Source organism: Silurus aristotelis (assembly GCF_946808225.1).
Source record: "Silurus aristotelis genome assembly, chromosome: 4".
Classification (NCBI taxonomy): Eukaryota; Metazoa; Chordata; class Actinopteri; order Siluriformes; family Siluridae; genus Silurus; species Silurus aristotelis.
This window is the reverse complement of record NC_139577.1, coordinates 24,019,349-24,032,809: the sequence shown is the minus strand read 5'-3', so window position 1 is coordinate 24,032,809 and position 13,461 is coordinate 24,019,349. Positions and strand designations below refer to the sequence as shown.

Below are 13,461 nucleotides of genomic sequence, written 5' to 3'. Positions count from 1 at the left end.
ACTCATTTTAAAGCATCAAAGCATAAATGTGGACAGTGTAGTGTCTAAACTATTTTCACAAGCAAGTGCAGAATACCCACAATGCCATTTAAAGAAGACTATTATTATATTTTGGTATGACTCATCCAGAGTTGTAAGATGATTAGAATTTAAGTAAGTGCTTATTGAGATACTATATGATTATATTATATTAAATTTGAGATTGAGAATATAGAATATACAGAATGGCAAATAATCGTGTAGTGTACAAAATGATTTTTCACATAATGCCTTATATTATAAGTTGTACACTGATTGATGGAATAAAACATTGAGTAGGGAAGCAATTTTGAGTAGAACAAATTTGTTTCATAGTCTATGCTAACTTTCGGGAAAAAAACCTAATGCTGTACATTCCTTTGTAGCTTCTTTCTTTCTTTCTTTCTTTCTTTCTTTCTTTCTTTCTTTCTTTCTTTCTTTCTTTCTTTCTTTCTTTCTTTCTTTATGGTTTTTTGTAATAAACATGCATGATAACAAAGCAAATCCTCAAAATGTGAACTCTGAGGCTGTAACCGTACGTTATCTGGTATTTTCACACACAAACAATGTTTGTGTTGAGTTTACACAGAATAATGTAAAAAAAAAAAAAAAACAACAAAAAAAACATTAAGTGAGCACCCATTCTGGTGGTAGGTACACGTTGTTGATAACAGATAGAGGTCGGAGTAAAATGGTGATGAGCTGCTCATCACTGTGAAATCTGTGAAATCTCAAAATGCAAAAGAGGACGTGTTAAAATCCCAGCAAATCAGCAGTTTCTCAAGAACCTAAACCAAACCTTTTGGCACCACCAACAAAACCAAAGTTGAAATTACAAAGATCTTGATGATTTTACACATTGAGCTGCTGCCACATGATTGGCAGATGAGATAACTGCATACATGAAGAAGTGTTCTGATGAGCCTAATAATGTTGAACTTTCATTCAACTTTGTAGAGGCTAAAGAGAGAATTAATACATACATATACACACACAGTGTATGAGTCAGTAAAGAGATCTATCTATCTATCTATCTATCTGTCTGTCTGTCTGTCTGTCTGTCTGTCTGTCTGTCTGTCTGTCTGTCTATCTATCTATCTATCTATCTATCTATCTATCTATCTATCTATCTATCTAAACGGTCATTGTTCTTTTTTTGTCTAGCACACAGGCTTTACTCAGAGAAAGATTAATTACACATACTGACTCATCTCCTCCTTTTGACGCTTTATGAACATTTCAACTTATTGTCATAAATTATTATAATAATTAAGAATTAGGGTTTCATGTTGAAACCTATTTTAAACCTAACCATCCTTTTTTAAGCTCACAATCCACTGGCCTTTTCATACGTTCTCTCAGCAAGAGATTATATTAAGGATGTCATCACTAACAATAATGTACAGTCATGTACATTGGGGCAGATAAGTATTTGATACACTGCCGATTTTTCAAGTTTTCCCACTTACAAAGAACAAAAAGTTCTGTAATCTTCATCGTAGGTACATCACTGTGAGAGACAGACTCTAAACAAAAAGAATTCAGAAAATCACATTTGTATGATTTTTTTATAATTAATTTCCATTTTATTGCATGAAATAAGTGTTTGATACAATAGAAAAATAGAACTTAATATTCGGTACAGAAACCTTTGTTTACAATTACAGAGATCAAAAGTTTTCTGTAGTTCTTGACCAGGTTTGCACACACTGCAGCAGGGATTTTGGCCCACTCCTCCATACAGATCCAGATCTTTCAGGTTTTGGGACTGTCACTGGGCAACACAGAGTTTCAGCTCCCCCCATAGATTTTCTATTGGGTTCAGGTCTGGAGACTGGCTAGGCCACTCCAGGACCTTGACATGCTTCTTAAAGAGCCATTTCTTAGTTGCGTTGGCTGTGTGTTTGGGGTCATGGTCATGCTGGAAGACCCGGCCATGACCCAACTTCAATGCTCTTAATGAGGGAAGAAGGCTGTTGCCCAAATTCTCGTGATACATGGCCACATCCATCCGCCTCTCAATACGATGCAGTCATCCTGTCCCCTTTGCAGAAAAGCACCCCAAAGCATGATGTTTTCACCCCCATGCTTCACAGTTGGGATTGTGTTCTTAGGATTGTACTCATCCTTCTTCTTCCTCCAAACCCGGCAAGAGGAGTTTATACCAAAAATATACTTATTTTGGTCTCATCTCACCACATGACCTCTCCTATGCCTCCTCTGGATCATCCAGATGGTCTTTGGCAAACAGGCCTGGACATGTGCTGGTTTGAGCAGGGGGACCTTTTAAAACCTTGCAGGATTTAAATCCATGATGGTGTAGTGTGTTACTAATAGTAACCGTTGAGACTTTGGTCCCAGCTCTCTTCAGCTCATTGACCAGGTCCCCCCGTGTAGTTCTAGGCTGACCCTTCACCTTTCTCAAGATCATTGATACTCCATGAGGTGAAATCTTGCATGAAGCCCCAGTCCGAGGGAGATTGACAGTCATATTGAATTTCTTCCATTTTCTAATAATTGCACCAACAGTTGTTGCCTTCTCACCAAGCTGTTTACCTATTGTCCTATAGCCCATCCCAGCCTTGTGCAGGTCTACAATTTTGTCCCTAGTGTCCTTAGACAGCTCTTTGGTCTTGCCCATAGTGAAAAGATTGGCGTCTGATTGATTGAGTGTGTGGACAGGTGTCTTTTATACAGGTAACGAGTTCAAACAGGTGCATTTAATACAGGTAATGAGTGGAGGAAAGAAGGGCTTCTTTAAGACAAACTAACAGGTCTGTGACAGACAAAATACTTGCTGGTTGGTAGGTAAAATACTAAAATGGAAATTAATGATTTAAAAATCATACAATGTGATTTTCTGGATTTTTTTTAGATTCTGTCTCTTACAATTATAAGTGGGAAAACTTGAAAAATCAGCAGTGTATCAAATACTTTTTTGCCCCACTGTACCTAAATACGTGTTAGAAAATGTCCCCTAACCCTAAAATTAGTGAAAAACTGTGTGTTTATAGCAAACCATTGTTAAAAAAAAACAAAACTTTATAGCATTATAATACCGGATTTTTTTTTTTTTAATGTTTGGATTCATTATGTGAATTAGCAGACACTCTTTCACAAAAGCTATCTGTTGTGTAATAGTGGCATCTGAGTCATGGCTAATTCTGCACAAGAGCACGGCAGGGTTCTGGACCATGTGTATGACTCTGAAAGGTGCTGTATCGCAAGCTACTGAGGGAAGAGACTGGTTACCACAGTGATGACAATTTCAGGAGAAATAATTCTGGCCAACAGATTCTTCAGATCATTTCCTCCTCCACAGGAGCTGCTAGAACATGACGTAGACAGCCCACATTTCGTAAGTGTCCACTGAATCTGTTAAAGAAAATAAATCCACCACTGATTTATTTAATGTTTTTTTTAAATAATCAACATATTGGTATATTTTCATTCTGATTAATGGTTCCCAACATTACCCACAATAATAACAATGTTTGACTATCTGAAAGTGGGGCCTATTATCCCGTCAGTTTAAAGTCATTGATTTTTTATTTTTTTTATTCCAGTCACCACATCAGACAAATTCTAACCTTTCATAAAACAAAAATACAGATCAGATTTCTGATCATATGCTTCAGGGTGGAATTAACCCTCATAAATAAAATCCGAACAACGAAAAAGAAACACACAGGGCATCTAATCAGTAATCAAGTGTTAAACCTGACATGGTAGCTTTATAAATTATTATTTTTTTTAACTAACTCAATGTCTATGATAAGTCAAATTTAAGATGGGTTACAGCAGCAAAGGAAACTAGATATCTAAAACTAGATGGCTAAAGATAGTTTGATCTTGATCTGTGCTGCACTATCCAGATAGTAGAATCAGAATATAGCATGACCAGTATGAAGCATGGTGCAATAATATTGTGGGCGGTGTTTTTCTTGCTACACACTTGGTCCCATAATCCACCTTTTGGTCTCTTCCACATTTACTAGATCTAAATCCAATCGAGCACATGTGGGATGAGACTCATAATAATAAGTCATAACTCATAGCAAGTGTAGCTGACAGATCTGCAGTGGTTTTGTGATGATCATACCAACATGGACCGAAATCTCAAAGGAATGTTTCCAGGATTTTGTTGAATCCAGGCCATGAAGAACTCAAAGTTGGATCCTGAGTAAAGTTGGGTCCTACACAGTATTAGCACAGTGCTCCTAATAATAAACAGACTGTATTTTTCTTATTAAAGAAATTCTAACTTGGAAAAATGTGGTTCAGGTGTAGCTCTTTCATGTCAAAATCTATTTATTGTAAATACTGATATCTATTAAATGGTTGAAAATATTTGTACCATTGAGTTAAATGGGATCTAGCACCTGTCACCTCACTGCTAACCCTGTGGTGCTGCAAGTCTCAGCAGGATGTGCATGCTATTGTGTCATTTCTTTATTAATTTTCTACTCTGTTATATTTGTTAAATATAAAAAAATATATATAGAGCTATTTTATATCTTTATATATCATGTGACAATTGAAATATAAGCAACATGTAGGAGACAAAGTTGAGACGTGGTTCAAATAATAAGATATAGTGTATATAGTATGTGTGTATATATATATATATATATATATATATATATATATATATATATATATATATATATATATATATATATATATACTCTTTCAACAAATATTTTCAGCTTTTTACTTTTATACACCTTTCGACGCAATATTTTTCGCAGTTTAAACACAGTCCTCTCTGGTTGTAGGAACTTCTTAAGGGCAAATTACATATAGTTTAATGTATATACATAAAGGTGGTTTCTACAGAAACTGTCCTGGAGGAAAACTGTGTCTGCATTTTTGAGCCATGCCACTAACTTTTACACTGTCTAACTTTTTCTTCTTCTTTCGGCTGCTCCCATTAGGGGTCGCCACGTTGGATCATCCGTCTCCATACCACCCTGTCCTCTATATCTGCCTCTTTTACACCAACTACCTGCATGTCTTCCCTCACCACATCCATGAACCTCCTCCTTGGCCTTCCTCTTTTCCTCCTACCTGGTGGCTCCATCCTCAGCATTCTTCTACCAATATAACTCATGTCCCTCCTTTGCTCATGTCCAAACCATCTCAATCTCGCCTCCCTCACCTTGTCACCAAAACATCCTACATGTGCTGTCCCTCTAATAAACTCATTTCTAATCTTGTTTATCCTCGTCACTCCCAACGAAAACCTCAACATCTTCAGCTCTGCTACCTCCAGCTCCACCTCCTGTTTTTTACTCAATGCCACTGTCTCTAAACCATACAACATCGCAGGTCTCACCACAGTCCTATAAACTTTCCCTTTCATTCTTGCAGATACTCTTCTATCACAAATCACTCCTGTCACTCCACTGTCCTCCACCCACTCCACCCTGCCTGCACTCTTTTCTTTACTTCCCTAACACACTCTCCATTACTTTGCACTGTTGACCCCAGGTACCTGAACTCCTCCACCTTCTCCACCTCTTCTCCCTGCAACCGCATCACTCCACTGCCCTCCCTCTCATTCACACACATGTACTCTGTTTTACTCCTACTGACTTTCATTCCCCTACTCTCCAGCGCATATCTCCACCTCTCCAGGCTCTTCTCAACCTGCTCTCTACTCTCACCACAATCTGTCTTACACTGTCTAACACCTAATATTATTTATCTCTGAATGGCTTGATAATTATATTCAGGCAGATGCACAGCACTGTACTACATTTCCTTAACTTTTCAATTCAACTCTGTCACTGTCTATTTTATTACCAGGTTCAAAAACTGTAAACCAAGAAAGATAATCTATCATGAGCACAGCCTCACCCACACTGGGCAGTTATAGATGAGAAAAATAATTACCTCAACTTTTGTCCCCGTGATAGTCTTAGATTCTTATTCTTGATTGACAGAAGATAAACCTGATGCAGTCTTCTTCTGTTGTAGCCCATCTACCTAGAAGTCTACAGCATTCTGACATGCTTTTCTGCTCACCACAGTTGTAAAGAGTGATTATTTCAGTTACCATAGACATCTTGTCATCTGACTGTTCATTCTTCTCTGGTCTGTCGTCTGTTGTTTCAAGTTGAAGACAATCTGTTCACAGGATGTATTTTGTTTTTGAAACCATTGTGTGTAAACTCTATACACTATTTTATGTGCAAAATCCCAGGAGATTATCACTTTCTAAAACATGCAAACCAGCCCATCTGGCATCAACAAACATGCATGCCATGAAGATCAAAATGTGAAATGATATGAATATGAAATGTGGCTGGGTCTTTAAGCATGACGTTGATCCCAAACGCACCGCCCAGGCAACGAAGGAGTGGCTTCGTAAGAAGCATTTCAAGGTCCTGGAGTGGCCTAGCCAGTCTCCAGATCTCAACCCCATAGAAAATCTTTAGAGGGAGTGGAAAATCCATGTTGCCCAGCGACAGCCCCAAAACATTACTGCTCTAGAGGAGCTCTACATGGAGGAATGGGCCAAACTACCAGCAACAGTGTGTAAAAACCTTGTGGAAACTTACAGAAAACGTTTGATCTCGGTCATTGCCAACAAAGGGTATATAACATTAGTATTGAGATGAACTTTTGTTATTGGCCAAATACTTATTTTCCACCATAATATGCAAACAAATTCTTTAAAAATCAGACAGTGTGATTTTCAGGATTATTTTTTCTCATTTTGTCACTCATAGTTGAAGTGTACCTATGATGAAAATTACAGGCCTCTCTCATCTTTTTAAGTGGGAGAACTTACACAATTGGTGGCTGACAATACTTTTTTGCCCCACTATAGATATAGAATCAATCAATCAATCTATCAATCTATCTATCTATCTATCTATCTATCTATCTATCTATCTATCTATCTATCTATCTATCTATCTATCTATCTATCTATCTATCTATACTTTGGGGCCGTCAAAACTTATGCATTAACACAAATTATTTTTAATGGTACTAATTTTATTAACGCACGATTACACAGCACGCATTTCTGTTTGACCATTTTCTATAAAAAATATAAATAAATATAAAAGCGAAATTAAAACCTTTAATGAAACATATGTATTGAATACAGCCTTCCTTTTCTCAAGTATATATATTTAAAAAACTCCTCTAAAAAACCATTAAACATTTGTTTTACTGATGCGCAAGTCTCAAATTAAACACCAAAATCTGCAACATATCCGGCAAATAAAACCATTCGTGTGGAAACATAGCAAAAATTTAGTTTGGTGTCCTGATAATTTATGCAATTTAAAACACAATAATTACTTTAAAACATTTACAAGAAAATGTTGCCTTCAAGCTTATGTTGAATATGGTTTCACTAATAAGAAACATACATAACCATTTGCATGAAACATATTTGTCCATGCCCATGCTTATTAGAGAATTAAAAAGACGGCCCTAATATTTATATATACATAAAAAAAATTGTTTGTAGCTAGCATGCACAAAACTGGGCCATCACTCCATATAATTTTCTATTTAGTATTTTAGCATAATAAATAAATATTAGCGTATGCATAAACGGTCATTGATCTCTAATACTGGGTTGCCATAGCTAGGGCCAGTGTGCTCTAATGAAGCTTTTCTGTATGTTTGAACTGGTTCATATGTTCAGATTTTACAGACGTATACAAATTTTGAGACAGGAAGAACTCATAAAAGGAGAAAGCATAAAAGATTAATAGATAGCATTAAAGATTTGCTGTTATCAGATGAGCTAATGAAATGCAGAAAGATGTACATCTCAGTTACCGGTCACATAAGGAATTTTGAGTGCAGTGTTTTTGCTATTGTTGTAATTGCTAAATTCAGAAGCCACCTATTTATTTATATTGATGTGTCAGGTAACATTTAAAACAAGTTTTCAACTGCCTGTGTTTTCTCCCCGATATGGATCAGTGGTTATTTATTAGTCTTCAACAATCCTGGTCAGAGCGTCCAGGGAAGAGAGAACGTGGTGGGAATACATCCTGAATGTAGTGCAAGCATATTGCACACACAAGGTGCACGCACACACACACACAACAATTTGGTAGTGCTGATCCATACATTTTTTTAGATTAAGAAGGAAACCACACAACCCAAAGGAAATCAAGGGAACACAGGATGAAAAAAAATCAACCAGGAAGACCAAAGCTCATGTCAGAGCCAAGGGCTTTGGAGATGTGAGGCATTAATTCTACATATTTAGAGTACTTGCAATACAAGTTTATCCCGTTATGCCTTAATTAGAATAGTGCATGCTATCATCTTCATCTACTTTCGGCTTTTCTTATTAGAAGTTGCCACAGCGGATCATCTGTCTCCATACCCCCCTGTTCCTTTCAACCCAACTACCTGCATGTCCTCCCTCACCACATCCATAAACCTCCTCCTTGGCCTTCCTCTTTTCCTCCTTCCTGGTGGCTTCATCCTCAGCATGCTCAAGTAGTGCATGCTATCATGTTACTTAAAAATCAGGATCAGCTCAATAAAGCGGTATGCAACAGAAAATATGTTGCACCTCTATGGTACAACATACTTTTTCATTTATTTAAAAAATGTTTTGTACCAAAGTGCATATGTAACATCACAGGGTAATAGCCTACATTCAACAATTCTAAGGTAACCTGGCTATCACTGGCATAAGCTTGTGCTGGTGCTGATAAAAATCACACCGTTTCCTATTCAAGTAGCAAGAATATTAAAAAAATACTGTTCTCAGGCAGAAACAAAACAAAAACACCAAATGAAAAACTTCATATAGAAGGAAATCGAATGAAAAAAAGCAAACCTCACAGGATTACACATCTTGCTCACTTTGCACCTCATAGTCCAGTTTTTACAGTATTTTACACAATGTTCATTACTTTAATGACTTTTTTAACTACTGAAACAGGATTGAGGAGCTTGAATTATCCAGCTTGACATGCAAAAGTTGGCCATTATTTTTAGAGTTTGCTTTATAACCATGTTAAAGTTCTTTAGTTTGTAGCTGGTGTCCAGCTGCCATCACCTGTTGAAACAAGGGGCTGCACATGAGTAGACAGAGTTCACTTGGTAGGACCTGTTTGGCACCTTCATCTTAGACTCCAGTGGTACAGACATTGTCTGTGGTTGTGCTTGCCCATGTGATGGGCCACTTGATGCCTGAAGAGGGCCACTGTGGCAGAGGTAGGCACTTGATGCATGGGCTGAGACCAGCACAGGTTGGCAGCTCTGCTGGGTGTATTGCAAGGCTGGTCTGTGGATGTACTGAGCAACTGTGGCACTCTGGCTTTGCGGTGGGTACATGGCCTGGCCAGGCTGTGGACCGAGCTGCTGTAGCTGGCACTTCTGTTTGTTGGCTTCCTTCACATCACTATCATGGGCACTAGGAAGAAAATTAAGTCTTAGAATCAACAAAAGGATCTAAGTTTGGATATAATATAGAATACTTTGATGATTTCTTATTAATCTCAGAGTAACAGCTAAAAATGTGTTTAGGTACATTAAGCAGACACTCACAGAAGCAGTCTCTCCACACAGGGCAGTAGCTGCTCCCAGGTGTAGGCGGCTAGGCGCTGCAGACGAGGCGGCCATGTCGGAGCCAAACGCAGGATTACCCGAGATGAAGCCACACAAGCAGCAGCAATCAATGATGGTGCAAACTGTAGAAATGCATGGTCTAGAAATAGAAGTGCATAAGAAAAAAGCAATGAGAAAAGCCAAGAACTGCTATTTGTTAAAAGTAAACAGGATCTTTATCTATGCATTGATTACCTTGCAAAGAGACTTCCAGAAAATAATCTGCATATTTGTTCATATACAGCAATGTCTTCTCTAAGCATGCCATTGGCCAGCCGTCATGTAGATCTGCTTCACTGACAGCAATTGACAGGTAATATTCTATAAAGTGGGCAGCTGTGGGTAAGTAGAGGTTCCAGTGAAAGGACTCCAAGAGCAGCAGCTCCATGTGCAATAGGCCTTGTTTGGTCAACACCAGGTTCATGGAGCTCATACAAGCAAGACTGTTGAGGGTTTCAAGCTTTGGCACTCTGTCCTCTCTCTCCTCAAATTTACCTGGGTGCAAAAGTGGTTTGAAGATCAACTTGCATAAATGCATTTGCCATTTTATCAGGTGCATCAACCACATAACAGCACTTTGGATACAACTGCAATCTGCAGACTTGCACAATAGCTGTTGCAATATAGCTGTACCCTAAAATATATGCAATATAATGACTTAACAATATAAAAATTACCCTTACTAGCCAAAAGAAGGCATGAAAGAGCCACCATGTGGAGCTGCTGCACAGAGATGTCGTAGCGGTCCATAAAGATGTCTAGCAGATACACAGCCAGGTGTCTAGCTGAAGAACACAGCCGGAAGCGGTTGCTCACAATGGCTATGAGGTCTGCAAAGTAGCGCCTAAGGTTCAGTTGTGGAGACTGACCTTTGTAAACAGGCAACCTCAGCTCCTTTAAAAGAAAGACATCATTGTTTCCATCAACAGGTGCACACAGTAGTGTTAGAGTGCAAAGTTCGAAGAAAGAAATTAGACCTTGTAACGTAGAGCATGGTAAATATCTCCGGCGAGTTGGCCTTTCCACCACTGGCCCTCCAGCTCCATTGGATGAAGCGTGTCAGGATGCTTTTGGAGCAGAGATATCCGAGTTAACAATGCAATCTATGCAGGGAAACCACTATAAGCAAGAAAATAGAGTTTGGGATTAAAAAGAAAAAGAAAAACGCTCCAGTGCAAACTACTGCAAACGTGCAACTATCAAGTCCTCTAATTGCAAAGGTCACTCCCATTCAGCATCCATTCTGTGCAATCAAAAAAAGGTGAGTGTGTGTGTGTGTGTGTGTGTGTGTGTCACGCTGATTATCACCCATTGGTTCAGTCTGTGGCCAATAGTTCCCTCAATCAAGAGCTGCTAATTTAGACGCAAGTCCCACTCATAAATTCAGAATGAAAATTTAGGCGAATGATCATCCTGGCTGCTTTGTCATCTCTAAAAACAACCAACTAACACATGCCATAGAGCAAATGTCATGCTTACCAGGGGATTCCATTAAACACGAAGTGATTATTAAAAGCATGCCCAAAAAAGTAACTGCAGAAATCTAGTTGAAACCAGTGCACCCCATTTAACAACCCAGTGTGAGCCCTAACTCTAACCCAACTACTTACCACTACACAATGAAACCTGCATGCACACTACAACACAGCAACGTATCTCGAGCCAAAGTAATTAAATAGCGCCGATGGCGATGTTTATGTTTACGGTGAAACATCTGCGCTATAGGCAACACGCCGCACTGAACGTATGCCAGTGTCGACCAATCGAATTTCTTCTTACAATCTACAAACTTCAGCGAGCAACAAATCAGGGACAGTCTTGCATTGACGTCACGGATTCAGTCTCACGAGTTGAACCTCGAGGGATTATCTGTTGAATAAAAGGTTAACAAAGCACGTGTGCTGTATATAACACCTCATTTAGAGTCTAATGCTTTGCATTGAGTATTTAGAGTTACTAGCAACACATTTTTAGAAATTGGAAAACATTTAGCACTCCTTTTAAACTGAACACGTTTCAGCTGTAAGCTATAAAACCACGTTACCCTGAGTTGTGGTAGGAAGAGGGTTGTAGAATTGGGTGCAAAAGGACAAGCAAAGCAACACAAATCTCCTATACCATCTTGCATTATGTTTTCACAACTTTGGTTATTTTAATTTTATTTATTTTTGTCTTGCTATGACATCAATGACTTCTTCCAGTGAATTACCTGGTTTGGTTAAAAATTATTAATTATTTTATTTTCACCCTAGAGAACATTATGTATGTTATATAACCAGAGACAATTAGTGTTATTGATATTTATTTGATAACTAACAATAACTGGAAAAATATTATATACATTAATGTAAATTCCTTAATCCCCACCTATAATTATTAGAAATGAATTATTACATATCTCAGAAGCTTTTTACAAAAAAATTTTTTTGTACTTCTTTTAATAAATAATTTATATAAAAATGTGGGGTTTTTTTTTTTGCCTATTTTTGTGTCTTTTTTGTTCTCCTTTAGAAAATAGACAAAACAAACTAAATACTGCTTTTAATACAATCATAAATAAATAAATAAATAAATAAATAAATAAATAAATAAATAAAACCACATACTGCATCTATTAACACAGGATGGCCTTGTAGTAGAAGAGTACGGGTGCTGATCTGGTCTGTCTGCAGTCCAGAACTTCCACAAAGATTTGGCGCACGATGAAACGAAATATACGACAAAGAACCCCAGGATAGTTGAGCAGGTAGAATCCTGTTTTAGGGACAAAATTCTTCTGCCCAAACTTCAACAACTGTCTCCTTAGTTCCCTGACATAGAGCTGTTGTTAAAAAAAAAGTGGATGCTACACAGTGGTAAACATGGACCTGTCTCAAATATTTTGAAACCTGTTGAAACCTCCAATTCAAAATTACCTTTTTTTTTCTTGAAATTGTACATATACTCAAACATTAATGTATTAATAAAGTAATTTCTGGTCCCATACTAACTTTCCAGTACAGTTTTTATAGGTGAAAATAGGACTTTAAATGTATGTTCTGTTGTTCATTACATCATTAAAATTAATGTAAGCTTCTAAAATTATTGGAACTGTAAATCAGTTGTGCATTCTTTGAGCAGCTACACACTCAGCATAAGCTTTTCAAAGCAAAATTCACATAATCAAAATATAATAATTACTTTGTCCATTGTTGCAGATTTCCTTAGGCATACATGTTTTCACTTCAGTTAAAAATAAAAAAGGATTTGAAAAATGTATTTTGAGAAAATTCATCTGGTAGATTTTCTGTCTCCCATTCGATAAATAATGGCTTGGCCTTTAGCTGAATAGACTGGTTCCCTGAATAGACTCCGCCCAAGACAGTATGTTAGTTACATACTAACTGTTCATTAGCACATGTAGAAATGTTTAACATGCTCAAATACGTCTGATGTTACACATAAAATAATTGTATTGCTGCAAGTCATCAGTCACCGTGGGTGATGCATTAAGGGTCCAAAAATCTGGAGGTGGATCATGTGCGCTGTGATATCTTCACCTCCATTGGTGGTCAGATCATGTGCACACTAATATTTTCACTCCTATTGGTAGTGACTGCACCAATTCGCTCCATATTTGCATAAATGCCCACATCTTGTAACGATCGGTGTTGCACATGTTGCCAGAAGTCACAGGTTCTCACTGAAAATAAAACTGTCGCTAAATACTCGAACGTAGCTTGAGACTTAGATTTCATTGGAAAACTTGGAGAATAAGAAGGAAAAGCGATAATTATTCTTCAGTCACTGAGCTTCTATAAACCACAGTGAAGGTGAGAATTTCTAACTACCTTCTTGTAT

At 37.6% G+C, this 13,461-nt stretch overlaps 1 protein-coding gene across 2 annotated transcripts; it reads right to left on the bottom strand.

The window, feature by feature from the left end:
• Positions 1-8,556: 8,556 nt before the first annotated feature.
• Positions 8,557-10,904, bottom strand: ccnj (cyclin J). 2 transcript variants are annotated; one of them, XM_083538447.1, is made up of 5 exons: positions 10,599-10,904; positions 10,299-10,515; positions 9,817-10,116; positions 9,562-9,721; positions 8,557-9,427 (listed from the first exon to the last, which is right to left on the bottom strand). In XM_083538447.1, the coding sequence occupies exons 1-5, from the start codon at positions 10,665-10,667 to the stop codon at positions 9,067-9,069; spliced, it is 1,107 nt and encodes a 368-aa protein (XP_083394573.1). In that variant the 5' UTR covers positions 10,668-10,904; the 3' UTR covers positions 8,557-9,066. The 2 variants fall into 2 exon arrangements, with proteins under 2 accessions (XP_083394573.1, XP_083394574.1); XM_083538448.1 differs by having other exon boundaries at positions 10,305-10,515; positions 10,599-10,903.
• Positions 10,905-13,461: the final 2,557 nt, after the last annotated feature.